Below are 19,408 nucleotides of genomic sequence, written 5' to 3' on the forward strand. Positions count from 1 at the left end.
ATATTACATGATAATGCTAATATTTTAATTACATTCACATTACTCCAATTCTCCTGTAAAATCAATGAAATAATAGCTGGTATTATTTTTAGTAATAAACAAATTAAACATTTAAATTTGTGTACTCTATCACTTTCCAAATATTTTCCTGCCACAATAGGTTAAATTAATTTCTCAACTTGTGCTTCAGAAGAATCCAGCCTATCAATACATCAGCAACGTACTGAATGGGAAAGTACTGAGAACTTCCAACATACATTTTTCCGAACAGTAGCAAAGACCTACAATTGCTAATGATCACCATCAGCTGTGCCAGGAATTTCTGCCAGGGTCGTGTTGCAAGAATCCTGTCCGTTAGAACAGGTAGCTCATTGGACAAGTGAAGTTTACCGTTTACAAAACAAGCTACATTTCTCACAGAATATTTTCTCTTTGGTCCAGTGAGCGTTAACCTTTAAGCCAACTGCAAAACAACAACAACAGCAGTAGTGGTGGTGGTGGTGCTAGTAGCAGTAGTAGCAATATTGTAAAACGCGCCAGGGCGAGTGCCTGCTGTTTCCAACAGGTGGCAGCACGCACAAGGTGTGAAGGAGTCAGGCATCTGATGGACGGCAGGTGGCAGCAGGAGGGGGCAAGCGGAGAAGCATTTGAAATGTGGATATGGAGAAGGATGGAGCGTGTGAAACGGATAGACACGATAAGAAATGAAGCTGTGTTGGAAAGAGTGGGCGAATAAACAATAATGCTGAAACTGATCAACAAGAGAAAAAAGAATTGGTTGGGTCACTGGCTTAGAAGAAACTGCCTACTGAAGGATGCACTGGAAGGAATGGTGAACGGAAGAAGAGTTCGGGGCAGAAGAAGATATCAGATGATAGACGACATTAAGATATATGGATCATATGTCGAGACAAAGACGAAAGGCAGAAAATTGAAAAGATTAGAGAATGTTGGGTTTGCAGTGAAAGATAGAACACTATGAATGAATGAATTTTTACGATGCTTATTCAGCGTCTGAATGAGATGAAGATAATGATGACAGCAAAATGAATCCAGGGTCCAGCGCTGAAAGTTACCCAGCAATTGCTCTTAATGGGTTGAGGAAAAACCACAGAAAAAATCTAAACCAGGTTGTTTTTGTGATTTTCCCTCAACCAGGTAACTTGTCGCATCCAGAATCTGAACCTGGGCCCACTCGTCATGTTCCTTGAACACTCTTGCTCTCCAATATTTCTCACACGTACACACAGTGGGTCTAGAGTGTCTGTAAGTGCTACAGAACATTCAAGTTGCTCTTATGTGCTAGAAATGATTGTCATCAGAACATTATCTTAGTACTGGTGGTTCATGTAACAGCAGCTCCATTACCTGTCCTTGTCCGAGTGAAACAGAATTGAATCTGTTGCCATATTTCATTTTACTAGCAAATGCTAAGAGGGATGCCATGGGATCCGCCCCAGGGGACAGGATGAAAATCAGCGGGCAGAGGCAGTTGGAATCAGTGTACGACTTCTGTAGGTCAAACGCTGGAGGCTTCACAAACATGTCTCCCATCTCAGTCCGGATGAACCAGCTGATGGATGCCAGGAGCTGCAAATGAAACTCATACTGTGGCTCAGAGAGTCAACAAACAACTACTTCTCAGCAAGATTGCTCAGTTTTCTTTCCCATTCTCATCTCACTGTTTCACTGACTTTGAAGAAGTTCTCTAGTTTGAAAAGATGTTACTACAACATTAAAATTTACTTGGTTTTCATGTTCAATAATTTACTTTTGACTTGTATCACCTTCTTAAAGACGTTTTCACTAATTTCGTCTATCCTCTTTATACTTTTGTTGACTGCTCTTTGCATTCTGTACCTGAGCCTTAACATGATTTGTCTTTTTGGTTCCTGCCACACATTCCAGTGTTCGTTGTGATGTCAGATGTAACAAGAAAACAAATCAATTTGGAGATTAAATTAGCTGCATTCAGACAGGAGATTGGAGTGACTAAAAGGTAAGGTTAGCAACATTAATAAAGAGGACAGTGTTGCAAGTGATAAAATTAATCCTGAATGTAAGCATTTCAAGGATACCACCTGACCATCTGATTGTGCTTGAAGCAATAAGAAACACGTCTCAGGACACAGTAATTGGATTTTAGAAACATGCCTGAATGTTAAATGAATCTGTTTGTCAAATATTATTTCATAGTGTGTAATGTTGTTTCTATTACCATATATTCCCTTTCTGAGCATCAATATAGATAAAATTTCATAACCCCTGAATGCAACAATAACCTGATACAACGAGAAAATTGCTGTATCGAGGTTCGACTGTATCAAGTGACGGCATTAACTGCACGGTAATTTTATTGCTTGCGAGACTTTTATTTCTGTGTATGATAGTTCTATTCTGCAGTGATCACGTCCTTGCTAGGTTTGAAATCATGGCATCCTACCAAATTCGATGTTCAATTTTGCAACTGTTGTGTTAAAACCCTACATCAAATTTAATGACATTTTATTAAATGAAATTTGTAGCATTGAAGCATGGCATTTCCTGTAAGCTCTGTTCGATGTTTTAATCTAAAAGAAAGATGTTTATACGTGACTGGGTTTTATTTTTGAAACGAACTGTTTCTATAACAGGGTTTAAATGATCGATTTATTATTAGCGACAACAATGGAAGTACCACTGCATACTTGGTGATACGCACTGCTACTGTGAAACCTAAAACTTCTGTTTCAAACACGAACACAGAAAAAGCTTGAACTTTCATTCCAGGAACTTGTTCACAAGAGATTAAGGGACTTCTTCTTTCCTTGACACCAGAAGCAAATACTCTTTAAACTGATAGGCAGGTTAATAAAGAACGAACCTTGTCTGGACGGAAAACTCTCACAATAATTAATTTCTGGAAATTGGAAAGTGTCTTCTCCCACGGTGAGGGCAGATCTGCCTCCTCGGTCTCCTGGATATCATAGTAGTCATGCCACTCTTGCAGTGAATTCGTGAATGATGTAAGGAAACCTACACATAACAAATATAAAGCTACATTCGTGCCTGAAACAAGTTCCTCATTCTATTATTACTACGTATCTTTATAATTAGTTTTAAATTTAAATAGTACCATAGAGAATATATCTTTCTTTACTTTGAAGGGTTCTTTTGTTAGTTCCTAACGTTTTTCATACCTGCATTTACAAAATGGTGTATAAAATACCAAAATTCGTCACTTAACAGTGTTTAACTAACTCAACAACGATTTACGACATGCAGACAGATTACTGTAAGTAAATGACATGGTTCAATCAGAATGATATAGTAAACCAAGCGGTAAAGGATTGTCTTATAAATATTTCGGATGTAAAAATGATACAATTCTTTTAAAGGAAAAGGACACATGCCATGTTTCATGGTGCACATTCCCCAGTTCTAAAATTGCACTTTCACATTACTGTTAGAGGTACATCAAATTATATTAGCGAAGTAATTATTTTTGAAGAACACATTTCTTGAATAAGAATTGAAGCTCACCTCGGAATGCTGGCACTTCATCCAAGCGGCACAGTTCATCCCAGGACTTGTCAGGCAGCCAGCTGTGCGCGGGATTCGCTCGAGGGTTTTCCAAACTCACTCCACCCGTGAGGAGGAACTGGAATTCTTGCCTGTTCAGTTTGTCTTCGGAACTGATTTTAAATTAAGAAATTGTTACTTCCCATGGCACAAAATAACAAAGACAACATCATAATAATCAACATTCAATGCTTAAATTACAGGAAACATACAAGTAGGCCTACAGGTGAACATTTTATCTTTCCACACTGGCAGAAGCTGCAATGCACAACGCAGCCCGCTCGTCTAGAACACGCGAGATAAGCCGTACAAGGGACAGTTTTTAAATCTGAAGTTGTGAAAGCGCTCAAAAACGCTCACTTCTTTAAAACGATGTTGAAAATATTTCCCATGTGTTCCAGAGAACAAACACATTGTGCTCCACACGTTGTAGCTCTGCTTCCGAAATGCTATTACTTTCTTTCCGTGTTGTAGCATTCCTGCTTGCTGCACCAACTTCATGAGAAAGTCTTGCGGCAACTGCTCTAATTGAGCACAGCTCATTACTGATCCTGTAGTTTTCAATTTATTCGATATTTTATGAACTGTAGTCCTTTCAGGTGGATCAATTCCAGGAAAACATCTTGAAATTCTGTAAAACACTGAGCACGTGATTCGTTTCTTCTTAAGTTACGGCAAATGCAAATTAGTTGCTCTGTATTAAATCCCCGAGCTGTGACTCAAGCAACAGAGAATGAACACAACACTGCACACAATAACCGATGTACAGTTATCAAAAGAAGTGGCCACACCCGTGAACAGCTAATATTTTCTAAGTCCACTTCGGGTCACAGCGATGTTACACGATGCATGTGCTTGTAGAAGCAGTTTTGGAACTATGGAATTATTATGTATCTGCGTCTCGTAGAGCAGCGGTAGAGTGCTTGCTTAATGATTCGTAGGTTGAGAGTTCGGGCCTTGTTCAAGTTTTCAATTTATTGTTTAATCGTTCTTTAGCGATATAAATAATGTTGAAGTTATTTATATTTTGTTATCGTTATTTTAGCGATATAAATAATATTCAAGTCATCATTTGTATTCTATTATCGTTCTTTAGTGATACGTTATAAATAATATTAAAGTTATAATTTATATTCAGTTATGGTCCTTTAGTGGTATAAATAACATAAATTTAATATTAGGTTTCGAACAATACATTTGCATAATACTGGTGTTAGTTTTCTCTTTTTATATTATTATATTTTTTATTTCAGTGGGTTATTTTATGACTCTATATCAACATCTAGGTTATTTAGCGTCTGAATGAAATGAAGGTGATAATGCCAGTGAAATGAGTCCGGGGTCCAGCACCGAAAGTTATCCAGCATTTGCTCGTATTGGGTTGAGGGAAAACCCAGGAAAAAACCTCAACCAGGTAACTTGCCCCGACCGGGAATCGAACCTGGGCCACCTGGTTTCGCGGCCAGACGCACTGACCGTTACTCCACAGGTGTCGACTATTATTATCATATTATACTATCTTGAAACACAATAAAATGAAAAGGAGTGACGAGGAATTGAACTGAGACATTGACATCAAAGTTCCGATGTTCTTCCAACTGAGCTACGAGGGCACAAGTGTGAAACAATAGCGGGAAACTTGACACAATCCCCCTCCAAGATTTTCTGATGATTTGTAGAAGCTAGTCCAAGATGCGGGGGAGGGGGGGCACAGGCTAATTGAGATTTCCCTGTCCCTGGTCGGGTCAAAAATCCTGATAGAACTAATATTTAACCCTTGGATGAATTTCGGTGAAGTTCAGAGGGCCCAATTAGTCAAATCCACTTTCCTCATCTCTACCATTGGGCCCCCTAGGATCTAATAAGATGCGAAAGAGACAGTGGTGTGTGGAAAGCAACAGCAAGTTACCGCATTTATCCTTCCCAAGTAAAAGTGCAAACATGAGCAAAGGAAGCTTTTAATAGAAAAAGGAGCATCTTCTGCGGACCTCTGGAAAAACAACTAAGGAAGAGACTACTGAAGTGCTTTGTGTGGAGTGTGGCATTGAATGGGGAAGAAACATTGACATTACGACGAAATGAAGAGAAACGAATAGAAGCATTTGAAGTGTGGATGTGGAGAAGAACGGTGCATGTGAAGTGGGAAGACAGAATAAGAAATTAAGTTGTGTTGGAAAAAGTGGGTGAAGAAAGAATAATTCTGAAACTGATTAGAAAGAGAAAAGGAAGTAGGTTGGGTTATTGGTTGAGAAGAGACTGCCTACTGAAAGATGCACTGGAACAAATGGTGAACGGGAGAAGAGTTTGGGGCAGAAGAAGATATCAAATAATAGACATTAAGATATCTGGATCATAGATGGAGACTAAGAGGAAGACAGAAAATAGGAAAGACTGGAGCACGCTGGCTTTGCAGTGAAAGACCTGTCCATGGGCAGAACACTTATGTATGTCCAGGATGCCTGAAATGTCGTGGCTGAGAACAGTCCCTATTTGAAAAGACTAATCGATTCCATGCAAAATGTGATCAAGATGTGGGGAAGACAGACTAAATATTGAATCGTGGCATTTTGTTTTCTTTTTTGAATGCTTAATTGTTTGATTGTTGTAAGGCAGACGCTAGTAATTTTGTTTTGTTTATGCCATGGAAGATATTTTTGTTCAGAATAAAATCTTTTTTTCTTTCCATTTGCAGCCATAATGTCATAATAAATAATGATAAAGTCATGGCATAATACATTCATGAACCTGATGTTAATTACTAAAACAATCACAAAAGAGACAGGAGCATTTATGTATATTTTCTCTCTCCCCCTTAAAAACAAAACAAAAAAGATCATAAAACACTAGGTTGTGTTCGAACGCAGGACCTCATGAATACCACGCGGGAACGCTACCATTACGCTATGAAGTAACACACTGAATACTTTAATTATAACGTAGATATCAGGCAACGAGGTCCAAGAACATGTAACATCACCTGTCTCCGAATTATAGTGAAGATACCTGAAAGGAACTTTGCTTCTAGAGAGCGGCCACTTTTTCTTTTGACAACTGCACTGCTCTGAAACACAACAGATGTACTACTCTGAAACTCACAATAAGAGATGTACTCATTTCAGTATTGCACACAATGCAGACTATGTGTGTCCTTGTAAGTCAGAGCACTTACTGGCAACTGTGGAAAGGTAAAATGCAAGCACTATACTTGCATCAAAACATTTACAGAGTGACAGTGGCTTAGTCTGACATAATGAGCCCAACAGAGGAGGTCTTACCCTGATGATGGAACCTGTAGGTAGTTTCGAAACGCTGGAAATGTCAAGTTCCAGTATATGGTGGATTACTCAAAACGCATAATTCTAATGACAGTGACTCTGTTTGCTTGAGAGGGTCAGACGCTCATAGGCTACAGAGAAAAAAAAAGGAACACACACACAACCACACGGTCAGACAGGCTTAGTATAATCAGGTCAAACATTCAAAGCAGCCACAGCAATACGAAAGCACAGGGCCACAGTTGGCCGGAAAGACTGTGAAGACAAGTGCAAACTCGCAAGTACTGAATACCAACAAAATCCGTCCATTGTGTAGAAGAAATTGCTATCTGCAGAGAGACAGATTGCTTAAAACCACTTTTTCAGTAGCAAGAAAGTTGTGCAGAGATATAAGCAGCAGGACAAAGAAATAAATCTAATTCGTGGAAGTGTATGCATGTAAATCTCATTTCTAATATATTGTATTGAGTTTTATATAATTTGAGTGCAAATACATTCTAATGTTGATTCACTGTTGTTTTTATGACTACAATAGCTTATTTGAAATTCGAATTAGGTGAATTTCAAAATATCATTCCCCTGGTCACAAAACAAAGTTTGAGGAGAATAATACATACCATCTATACTGTTTAGGCATAAGCAATTAGGAAATAGCAGTCATGAGAAAGGAACAAAAATCATGTTACATAGTGTTTGGGACTCAAGTTACATATAACATGGTGTTTGGGACTCAAGTTACTTATAACATGGTGTTTGGGATTCAAGTTACTTATAACATGGTGTTTGGGATTCAAGTTACTTATAACATGGTGTTTGGGACTCAAGTTACTTATAATATGATGTTTGGGATTCAAGTTACTTACAACATGATGTTTGTACACAAGATGAATGAGAATAGTAACTTGTCCTTTTCGAACAGTGAACGGCACACGTTCGCATACAAGCTGTATGTGAACACGTCTGCTATGTACTTCGAGCGTAGTTTCGTGTTTTCGGACGCAGTGCTGAAATGAGAAGAATGTTACAGTAAAAGCTCATACATTATCATCTTCTAAGCTAATATTACTGGCATTAAGTGTAACACAATATAATATAGACCATCAATTTTATGGCATAAAGCTAAGTCACATTAAGATGAAATTCGACATGCAATCTAACAAACGCATATAAATAAAAATTATAGTGAAAATGGAGACAGAAGAGGAAAAGGGCCAAAAAGAAAATCGGAAAAGGAAGGAAGGATAAGTACACATGTGCGTGTGTGTTTCTATGCAGCTGTACAAGGAAAGGTGTGTACACACGTGCATGTGTCTATATAATTGTACACACGTGTGTGTGTGTGTGTGTGTGTGTGTGTATAGTTGTATGAAGGATATGCAGACAAGTGTGAGCACGTGTGTGTGTGTGTTTATCAGTGACAGTTCATTCTTGAATGACTGAAAGGCTCAGTCAACTTGGTTAATAATTTTTTAATAATAAATGTACAAGAAAGTTAGAGAACATTTGTTATAAATTAATTAATTTATAACTAAAAAAACAATATCACAAGAACATACAAACTTGGAAACATTTTCAATCTCACCCAAAAGAACAGAAGTTCTGCAGTTGTGTTGTTAACGTTGTACAATCTTACACAATAAAAGCGACCAGGTTCCACATGCCCCTTTGGTTGGGTTCGTGACGTTCAGAGCAATACTAGCAGCATCAATAGTAGCAGTTATGTTTACATGTGAACGAAATTCCGCTGTTTTTCCTTTCCTCTTTGTTTGTTTTGTTTTTCTCTGTCAGTTTATAGCTCAAGTGTCAGAACTGATCTATTGTATAAAAAGATTATATTCAAGGGGTAAATTAGGTGCAAAATGAACATCCTTTCCCTACTCATGTGAACTGGATGCTGCTCCAAGTGGATTTAGAGAAATTCACACTATAGGAGATCGGTATTTTTTTTTGTGTCTAAGAATGTACAAGGAAAACCAGAATTCTTTTATCCAAACTATTTTTGAGGTTCTTGGAAAGAAATAGATGTTCAATATTTACAAAACAGACTGCCATGTGCATAAGGATAACCTGGAATAATGTGGATTTGTATTACAGGTCGTCATGTTGACAAATCACTGCCCCTTTGTGGATTAATAATGCTTTAAGGGGCTGAAGAATGTGCGAGGAAGCATGCCATTTCAAAATCGTGACCTGTATTGTTGTTGTTCGTTTAGTCAATTTTATTTTATTTTAAAATGTGAACACAACAGACCAATGTTCATTTAGAGCTAAAATATTAGTTATTAAATACAAAGACGACATATATATTATTTACAAAGTTAAGGTGACAAAGACAATCTAATGATATAAATACAAGAAACATAAAAATATAAAGACAGGTTCGAACCTCATAAGTGACATCAATAAGGCATCGCTCATGAGGCAACTAAGGCAAGAGATGAGGCAGGGTGGCCAGTTATAGACAAAAAACAAAAACTTTTTCTCACTGAAAATATTATAACATGACATTGTTGTCAGACTGGGAGGGATTAAGAATATTTAATACAATGATTTTTAAATAGGAGAGCATGTACCATAACGTCCCTAAAGTGCCTTTGTGTGTGTAGATCTGTATGTTACGCCGAAATCTTGAAAAATGCATATTTCACGCAATGAGCACAAATTTACTTCTTTCATGAATGATGCAACTCTGTTGCAGATTTTCTGAATTCATGAATTCGGAATTTCTGTTCCCACTATGCACCACACACACAAGGAAAAAACTTACTTAAAAAAAATAATTCAAAATAATCTGCAAATTGCAGCAGACGAACTAGTGATCACTGTGAAAGCTGCAAACCCACCAAGCTCGCCCCAAGTATCTTTGTTTCTTATAGGCCTACACCTGACTACCACTTTCCCGACATTTTCATAGGTAACAATATTAATTTCATTACGCAGAAAGGCAAATGTTATCAGTAGTTCACTATACTCCAGGGTAAACCTATCTACCTATAAATGATTGAATGAATGAATGAACCAATCAATCAATTAACCAATCAATCAATCAGTCAGTCAGTGTATATGCAAGATCTATCAAAACCTTAAACTAACCAAACCTAACCTCTCACTGATCTTCAACTTTACAAAAACTAGCATTATGTCTATCCACCTATGTGCCAAAATGTGTATATGCAAAGCATACAAGCCTGAACTAACCAAACCTAACCTCTCACTGATCCTCGCCCTTACGAAAACTTGCTTTCTATCTATCTACATAACCCACCAAAAAGCTTATATATAAGGCATACAAAAAAGCCTGAACAAACCAAATCCCTTATTTTTGTTCAAAACTCACAGAAAAAAAAGTCCCAGAAAATACAGAAACTGTGAGAAATTTCGCGAGGTTATCTTCTATTGGTAAAGGCCAAGGATGAGACGTTCCTTCAAAAAGAACTGTAGAACCAAGACGTGCAAGAGTTTCAAACATTGATTTGCAATTCAGCAAGGACCGAAAAATCTAGGGAAGCATTCTTATGAGCAACAGATTCTTCATGCTTCCTATAATTCTCTGTGTCCAATGGCTTAAATCTGACACACCGGTGCATGTCCAGCTCGTATCTTTATCCTTAGAAAATAGCAGGCACGAGGTAGATTCACACCTGCAAATCCAGCTTTTCTTCCATTTTTTATACATTCAAAGCCCTGCAAAATGTCTTACCCCGGCTTCTTTGTGCTTGCTTTAAATAGAATTGAGGTCGCGGCCTTTCAAACTTCTTTATTTTACACTTAATATTTCAAGATTAAAACTGAAAAATTTGTTTGTAAAAGATATTGAACACTATTCATTTCCTTTGGAAACGAATACTGGTCACACTCACAGATGAATATATTAAGACTAAAACACCAAGAAAGACTAAATGGACATTTAAAGGATTGTAAGAAACCATTAATAAATGCAACAATCAATAACACACACATAAATGTGCTGAAAGCGCGATCTCAGCTACAGATTCTGATTTGCATCACAAAGTCTTCCGCATGCTGGCTGTCTCACAATTAAGTGACTACACCAGCACAACCACACGTTAGCCATGCCCCTCGGCAAGGCTCAGAGGAGAAACTGAACCTTGAAGCTTACAAGCCTGTAGGTATTCGATCTCTATAGATCATAGGTTTTCATACGAGAAAAATATATCAAAGCCTCAAGTAAACTTATTAAAGATGAGCAAGAAACAAAGAATGAGCGTGTAAATTAATTATAAATAAATTTATTTAAACAATTACACTGTTTTTCCTGGGGATTCTGTGAACCACTGAACGCATAGGATGCACCGCCACTGCTGTCTGGAGATTATTAGTTTATAATGTACTATCACATTTTGTGTTTTGAATATAACAATGTTACTATTAATAACTTCACACATTACCCTTTACAATCATAATTATGTCATATGATATCTTGTTCTTAGCACTCATTCCAACATGAGGGAGAATCGCTCACTTTTCAGTTTGCTTATTTCATGAAATTGGCAACAAATAACTTACAAACTGCCAATTTCATAAATCCGGTAATCATTGTGTTGAATTCGTGATATAAGCAATTTTTTGCCTATTTCATGAGATAATTGGTAGTGGTGCTGCAGCTCACCTTTTTCTTATGGCCGAGCAATACAGCTGGATGAACCATTCCAGAGAGTACTGGTACATGGGGTCCACGTTTGGCAGGTCTGGGAGGCAGTAGTACAGCACTGCAGAGCGGTAGGCAATCGGTCTGAAACTGTGACGGAAGTTGTCGATTGCTTCTGCAGTTGCTTTCGCCTCTTTCTCTTTGGCTAAGATTTCTTGAGACAATACCTGCAAAATAATTCACAATATTATTATTATGTTAACGTCCTTCCTCGCATAACGAGAACTACGTGGTCTAATGGTTACTGTGCTAGCCACTTGATTAGCGGTCCTAGAGTTCAAACCCAGCCAAGGCAATGGAATGGATTCTGAAGGTGATGCAGTCCTGCTCCAGTGAGGCTGTGCGTCTCATGATAAAGAATTCATCAACCACTTGTTGCTGTTGTGCATTTTGCTACTCAATAACCCGTGCGGTTGGAAGCATTGTTAGTCCCTGTTAGCGTGAGAAGCCACTATATTGATTTACACTTTCAGAATTCTCGCCACTTGACAGGTCAAACTGGCCTTCTATGCCCAAGGTTGCGGGTTCGATCCCGGGCCAGGTCGATGGCATTTAAGTGTGCTCATATGTAAAAGGATTCCTGCGGGACAAAATTCCAGCACATCCAGCGATGTTGATATAACCTCTGCAGTTGCGAGCGTCGTTAAATAAAACATAACATTTTTTTGACAGGTCATATAACGGGGGGGGAGGAGGTAAATGATGTACCCCATAATACCATTCTATGGTTTTGCTTTGCCCCCCCAAGGAAATGGTTCTCTCTTCGCCTATGAGGACAGTGCTGGATTACTGACCACTGCGATTGGTGGAGAGCCGCATATAACTGGGTGGGTGGCTGGAAAAAGGGAGCAAGTCAACAGAGAAGAGATCCAGTTCTTGAAGGAAAGTGACAGTGACAACCCCAACCAATATCGCCTGGGTGCAGTACAGGTGCAGCATGTTCTCAGACGGACTCACCAGAAGCACCTTGATGCTATCCCAGAGCTGATAAAAAGTAGGAAGTTGCCAGTCTTGACTGCAAAACCAATCCTAACTGCTGAAGTCCTGACACACAGCTTCTTGGCAACCTGCTGCTGAAGTCTGCTATCGCTTTGAGAGAATGAAGAAATTGGACACATCCAACCTATCAGCTAGTCAATTCAAAGAAATTGTAGGAGAAATCGAGGCTCACAGCCACTTGGTTTGCCAAGTGACGAGCATCGGAACCTAGCATCATCGATTGGAGACTGTGTGCTGGCTGATCCGAGACACGCACTTGCACGATTAATATTGCCATACAGATGCACACATGCGTAACTTTGACTTACGAATCAGTACTTAGCAACAGCAGTCTGTTAACGACTTTGAACTGACATTAATAAAGAATATGAAGCAATAAAGTTAAAATGTAAAAGAATTGCATTTCATTCAGTTTTCGATACATCCACAGTTACAGTAGTCAACATATCTACAAGAATACTCAGATATCGAATTCTACTTATTAATTTATTAATAATTTAATAACATACCTTAGACGAATCGAGGATTTCAATGGCTCTTTCATTATCCAAGATGTTTCCTTCTGTTTGGGATAAAGTGATCAGGATGTTTTCTTCAACTTCATTCAATGCTTCTTTATTTCTTGCACTCTGAACAATTAAAGACTGTCGTAACTTTTCCAGATCACGTCTGTAATAAAGAATTAACTTTACGTACGAAACAAGTGCATGATAAAAAATATTTGAGAATTAAGTTAGGAAGAATGAGAAGTTAGTAAGGATTATGGAATCATCCTCCAAGTCAGTAATGGGAATAGTGAGAATTGATGAGAGAAATTTGAAATGAATAGAGGGGTGAAGCAAGGGGATAGTTTGAGTCCATTGCTATTTATTATTTTTATGGATGAAATAATTAAAATATGCAAAAGGAGGACAGCAAATTGAGAGTTGGTTATTGGAATATGAGGCCTGGTGTTGGTGTATGCAGAAATTACAAGAATCAGTGGTTGAATGGACAGAAATATAAAGAAGTGCGGGAATGATAGTAAATACCAACAAAAGTAAAGTAATGCAAATGGGTAGAATGGAAGAAACAAGACAGGTACAATCCATATTAATTGTGACAGGGACGAACTGGAACAGGTGAAAACTTCTTAATATCTTGGAACTATTATACACCAAAATGGAAAAATAAAAGAAGAAATATTAAACTGAACCAAGAAAGCCTGTAATATTTACTATCAATTACGTAACTTAATATTTGGGGGGGGGGGGGGAAAAACATCCTAAAACAAAATTACAGATATACATATCCATTACAGAACCAACCCTGCTGTATGGATGAGAAAGTCGGCCAGGGACAAATGAGAGAATAAGTAATATAACAGCAATTGAAATTAAATTCTACCGAAGAATAGTTGGAAAAACAAAGAGGAATAGAGTACGAAATGAAAGATTTTGAGAGGATTATAACAGAAATCAGTAGAAGAGAAGCTAAGTAGAAAACAAACACATGGTGCGAATGGGAGAAGAAAGAAAACCACAGCAAGTAACGGAGGCAAGGACGGAAGGGAAGACCAAGGACGATGTATATGGATAATATTGAGATGATGGCAAGGAATTGAGGAACTGAAAAGAATGGCGAGGGACAGAGATGGATCGAGGCAGACCAGACGCCGTGAGGCAAAAGGAAAGATGAAGAAGAAGAGAAGAGAATTAAGTCAACAAATGATGTGCAGACTACTTGTTTCATTACACAGATTATTTGTTTGTTGGTGTTAATAACAGGAATCCAGGAAACGTAAAAGAAAAGAAGTTCTCAATATAATCTCTGGATCTGTTCATTGGTGACCACTAGTTTCGAAGCTGAACATTACATCAAAAGTTTTTGGTTCAAACCCTGTTCAAGACAATATATTATTAAGTCTAACAAATATCAATATTATAGCTTCCAACACAAGGGTAGCGAAGAAAAGAGTTGAGTGTCACAAACATACAGAACATGAAGAAATCTTATCTGACTAAAGAAACAATTTACAAGGTTTCAAATTCAAGAAAACTAACTATGTGACATATAAGATTCAACTAATTTTGAAGGAGATCCTTACTTCACGATAGGATACCCAAAAATATAAAGAAATTAATATACAAAATACAATAAAACTTTAAAAACTTCACAGTATTTCGAACATTATCACTTTAAGCCCAGTCATAGAACTAGTATGGCCAACATTTAAATTACCTAGAACCTGGTAGTAGAACTAGTACACCTGCATTCTGCAAGCATGTTCAAATTTGCAATTTTTTATCGAGAAAATCAACTGTAACACTGATATGATTTCTTAACAATTGGACACTCCATTTCATATAATATTCATGATTTTTTGTTTTATTTTAGTAGGTTATTTTACGACGCTTTATCAACATCTGAGGTTATTTAGCGTCTGAATGAGATGGTGATTATGCCGGTGAAATGAGTCCGGGGTCCAACACCGAAAGTTACCCAGCATTTGCTCATATTGGGTTCAGGGAAAACCCCGGAAAAAACCTCCGCCAGGTAACTTTCCCCTACCAGGAATCGAACCCGGGCCACCTGGTTTCGCGGCCAGACGCGCTAACCGTTACACCACAATATTCATGATAAAAAAAAAATGTCCCTATGTCAAATGTTGCCACCTATCAAACATTTTTCGTAGAGGGGCAACAGTACAGGGATATGCTGGATATCCAGACTTAGTGCTAAGAGCTACATACTCTGAATTTGCTGTATACTCATTTCAGAGTTTTATTCTGTCATCAGCAGGCTACTCATACAATCTGTCTTCTATAGCAGGACGTAGGCGTGTGATGGTGGAAGGTAGTGTTGATGATTATTCCTTTTATACTATGTCTTTGTAGACAATGTGCGCGCACACACATAGACACAATATAACTTAAGAAAATCGATATTGATTGCAAGGAATAGAAGATGAATGGAACATTCCTGGACGAAACATTTAGCACTCTGAAACAAGTCCCTAGAGTAATCTGTATGTGCAAAGTTAACACAGCCTGTATTTTTATTAAGATCTACGTTAATATATTGTAAATTTAACAAGTGGGTATGCAAATTAATGTTTTGTACCTAATTTAATGTTATAAAAATTCACAGAACTTCTTTTAAAGGAGCACCAGACATCGATGTAAAAAGTAGCAGCATGCACTATTTGAATAATAATGGTACATGAAGGTGACAGAAACTGTACATTATCCAACTGCTTTAGGTGGAAATGCAGTCTGTAAAACGATGCCAATTTCTTTGTCTAAGACTGTGCCACACAGCAACGCAATTTAACAAATCCTACATCAAGTGACAGGGCTTGCTGTCACGTCCACCACAGAACTTAACACGTGATACACTCGTACTTTCATGTTTGGATAACAAAAACCAAGTTAGAAGCCAATATTTCTCTGTTTTAGTGGAAGATAATGGCGTTAGATTTTGTGGGTCCCAATATTGCTATCAACTGGCATAATTACTACTGGAAAATATGCAGACATTGTAGGAACCTCCTACAGTCATAATATCAGCAAGGAAATGATGCTACATGAGTTTGAAGAGTCAAGTGTCCCGCAACACCACACAGGCTGTTATAAATGGTGACCCACAGTCTTTAGCAATTTTCTTCAATATTCCATTATTTTTTCAGTTCTTGTATTAATGGATGTACTGAAAACATCAGTATTGCAAAGTTATAATTTCTTGAAAATGGCATCCCTATTTTCAATTAAACTAAATTCAATCATTACCTTTCTTCTGCGACGAATATTCCTAGTAGCTGGTCTTCCAGTCCCTCCATCGTCAGTGCGAAATTCACCAGAGTGACTATGTTGTAAACCTCCGGCATGTAGTGGGGGTTCCTAAGCTTCGTGGTGATGTAGAATCTGAATGCTTTGTCGTAGCACAGCACAGCATCACCAAGACTCATGTAGTGGCGACCACCTGAAATAAAAACCAAGGGTCAGTTCAGTTCACGTAATATTCAGAATGCGTTACATGTCGTCACTAAATGATGATAATGCTGCTTTGGTATGGGGGAGGGGAGAACCATGAGACCAAGTGTTGACCAATACTGCTTTGCGTCATCTCGCCAAATAATTGTATAATTCTCCACTTGTTCAATGCTGAAGTAAGATCTGTGGAATGCAATAAATGAAATGGAATGAAAATGAAAAATCATTCATGAGGCAACATTTAATTTACAAATATAAGCAATTCATCACTTCTGTTCTCAAACTCTTCTCTTGGACCTTCCAAGCTTCAAAATAACTGCAGACTGCGGTACATGAGACTGGCTGGAGATCTGATTTCTGTCTTCTATTAAAACGATCAATGTTCTGATTAGCACTTCACATAAGACATCATCAGGGAAGGAGTGTATTGATAAGTTAATGTCAAAATTTCTTAATTTTGAAAAATATTTTTATATGATGTCTGGATATATTCAAAATCTAAATTGTAATGTACAGTTTACACAAATAACTATAGATATTCCACTCATTCAGGGTCCTCCCAGCTCCCTCCAAGTACGCTTGTGATGTGTCACGTGCCCATAATGCATGTCACGCTGCGGCCAGCTACTATACTACACTCCTCAGTATCTTGCTTCACGCTTCCAAAGATTGTCAATCTACTTCTAATTCCCCAACATATTCTTCATCATTTACATTACGAGATCAAAGACTGTTGGACCCTACCCATATTTCACAAAGTTTTTAGGCTTTCATAGTGACTGTGATTAGAATTAGGCTTTTGGGTAATCCACTGTGTCCGTGTCAGATTTCAAAGGTTGCCTACTCTGCTGGACGACATGTTTATATACTTATACTTGTGTTCTATGTTAATTTAGTATTTTATTGTCCCTCAGTGATTCAGCTTAAGATTTATTCTTATTTGTAATATTGTTCCATTAACTTTCTATATCTTACTTTTCCGTATTATTGTATATTGTTTTTTTAATTGGTTATTTTACGACGCTTTATCAACATCTATGGTTATCTAGCATCAGAATGAGATGAAGGTGATAATGTCGACGAAATGAGTCTGGGGTCCAGCACCGAAAGTTACCCAGCATTTGTTCTTAATGAGTTGAGGGAAAACCCCGAAAAAACCTCAATCAGATAACTTGTCCCAACCCGGATTTGAACCCGGGATCGCTCGTTCCATGGTCAGGCATGCGAACTCAAAGACTTTTATATTGTACATCACATTAAACAAGATCTTAGAATAACAACTAGATACGATGAAGTGATGTCAAACTTCAAACAAACACAAACAGCTCTTCTACATCATGATAGATCTCACCACATTAGAAAATGTTAAGGTAGCGCTATTTGTACTCTGGTCCAGAGATCCAGAAAACCTGGTCAAAACCTCAAAATATGAACGTGGTAAAACCTGTCACCAAGTTATCAATCGAGGAGTCAAAGGCCTGGGGTGTTATAAACCATCTGGATAGTTATGAAACTCCCAGTCCTTAATCCAGCAGAGACTTATGACTCAGAAGCCAGTAAGTACTTTTGTTCATAGGTCCTCAATTGTTTCACTTCAAATTTACCGTTGTATAAATGATTACACGGAAGTACTCAGTGGCCAAAAATTTCATGCAATTTTGTTATTTCTATTAGAGATACTTTGACTGCCACCCTATGCCGCTCCGGTTTATCTTTCCAAAAGTAGTTCAATTCGTCCCCTTTTGCAATCAGTAAACAAAACTTGCTCATTTTCGTGAAAATAAATTACTCCCGAGGCCTCGTCTTCGAGCATGCAGTTTACTTACTCTATAGGCCTACGGTTTTTCGTATCTTCTACAGACATTTCCTATAAAACGACAAGATTCTCGATTATTGAAAAAAAAGATTGCGAGAAATGTAAAAGAGTAATTATATTAACCTCTTACTAGGACGGTTTTAAAATCGAATGGATGATATCTCTCACAAGAAGAGACTATAAGGAAAATGAAGTAAAATTTGTATGTGACACACACCTCCATGGAAATTTGTAACGTAACTGTTATGCATTTAACCTTGGTAGTAAATCTGCTTCTTCAGTAGTGGCTCCAATGGCGCATCCAGTTCTTCACCCACATTCTCCAAAATGACAGAACTGCCCATCTCGATCGCTGTCTCAATGGTCTTCATGTAACCCGCATCCGACAGTCTGATGATCTGCAAGCCATTAGCTTTCTCCAGTTGCTTCAACCATTTGTTAGCCTGCCCTTGAGGGTCTATGAGCAGAGAGTACCTGCACAACAACAACACAATCAGGTCAAAGGGAACACGTAATTCCTTTAACAACACAAAGTGGGAATTGTAACTAGTAAGCACAAGTAAAATGCTACATATATAAACTTCAAGCCGAATATGTACATATTTCTATTTACCTTACAGAGAACAAATAAATAAAACTATGATAAGGAACAAGTAAAACTTTTTTCTTATTGTTGTTGTTTAGTCAACTGTCGGAAGACAGGTTTGAACCTCATAAGTAACACCAATAAGGCATCACTGATGACGTAACGAGGCCAGGAGATAATGGGATAGGGTGGCCAGTTCCTTTCCACCTCCAATGCATACATCGCCGATTAGCTACATATTCCACCAATCAGACTTCAGATGCATACAAACAATTGTCCTTCCTCTGACACATATCGTCAAGTGAGATGTACTGCCTCATAATAGCTGTACATATCAGCCAGAACCTCAATCAGAGGTATTTTCTTTATTATAGAATGAATATATTGAGGAAAAACCCAACACTAAGAACATCAATTAAATAAATAAATAAAAAACATATAAATATGCATACATTCATAATTACACATATAGAGCCCTGACTTTCCCCGACCGAATTAAGAAATTTTCCCTGACCAATCATGAGCATTATT

General features: G+C 37.8%; 1 protein-coding gene across 8 annotated transcripts in view; it reads right to left on the reverse strand.

Moving 5' to 3' along the window:
• Dhc62B (Dynein heavy chain at 62B) overlaps positions 1 to 19,408 on the reverse strand; it is a 140,165-nt gene that overhangs the window by 14,990 nt on the left and 105,767 nt on the right. For 7 of the 8 annotated variants that reach the window (XM_069819893.1, XM_069819891.1, XM_069819892.1 and 4 more), the window contains 8 exons: positions 18,548 to 18,765; positions 16,272 to 16,464; positions 13,014 to 13,173; positions 11,467 to 11,672; positions 7,700 to 7,840; positions 3,523 to 3,674; positions 2,864 to 3,015; positions 1,369 to 1,590 (listed from right to left, as the gene is read on the reverse strand). In XM_069819893.1, the coding sequence (XP_069675994.1) occupies positions 1,369 to 1,590; positions 2,864 to 3,015; positions 3,523 to 3,674; positions 7,700 to 7,840; positions 11,467 to 11,672; positions 13,014 to 13,173; positions 16,272 to 16,464; positions 18,548 to 18,765 (1,444 nt within the window). The other variant, XM_069819899.1, reaches the window with a different exon arrangement.

Source organism: Periplaneta americana, chromosome 3 (assembly GCF_040183065.1).
Source record: "Periplaneta americana isolate PAMFEO1 chromosome 3, P.americana_PAMFEO1_priV1, whole genome shotgun sequence".
Lineage (NCBI taxonomy): Eukaryota > Metazoa > Arthropoda > Insecta > Blattodea > Blattidae > Periplaneta > Periplaneta americana.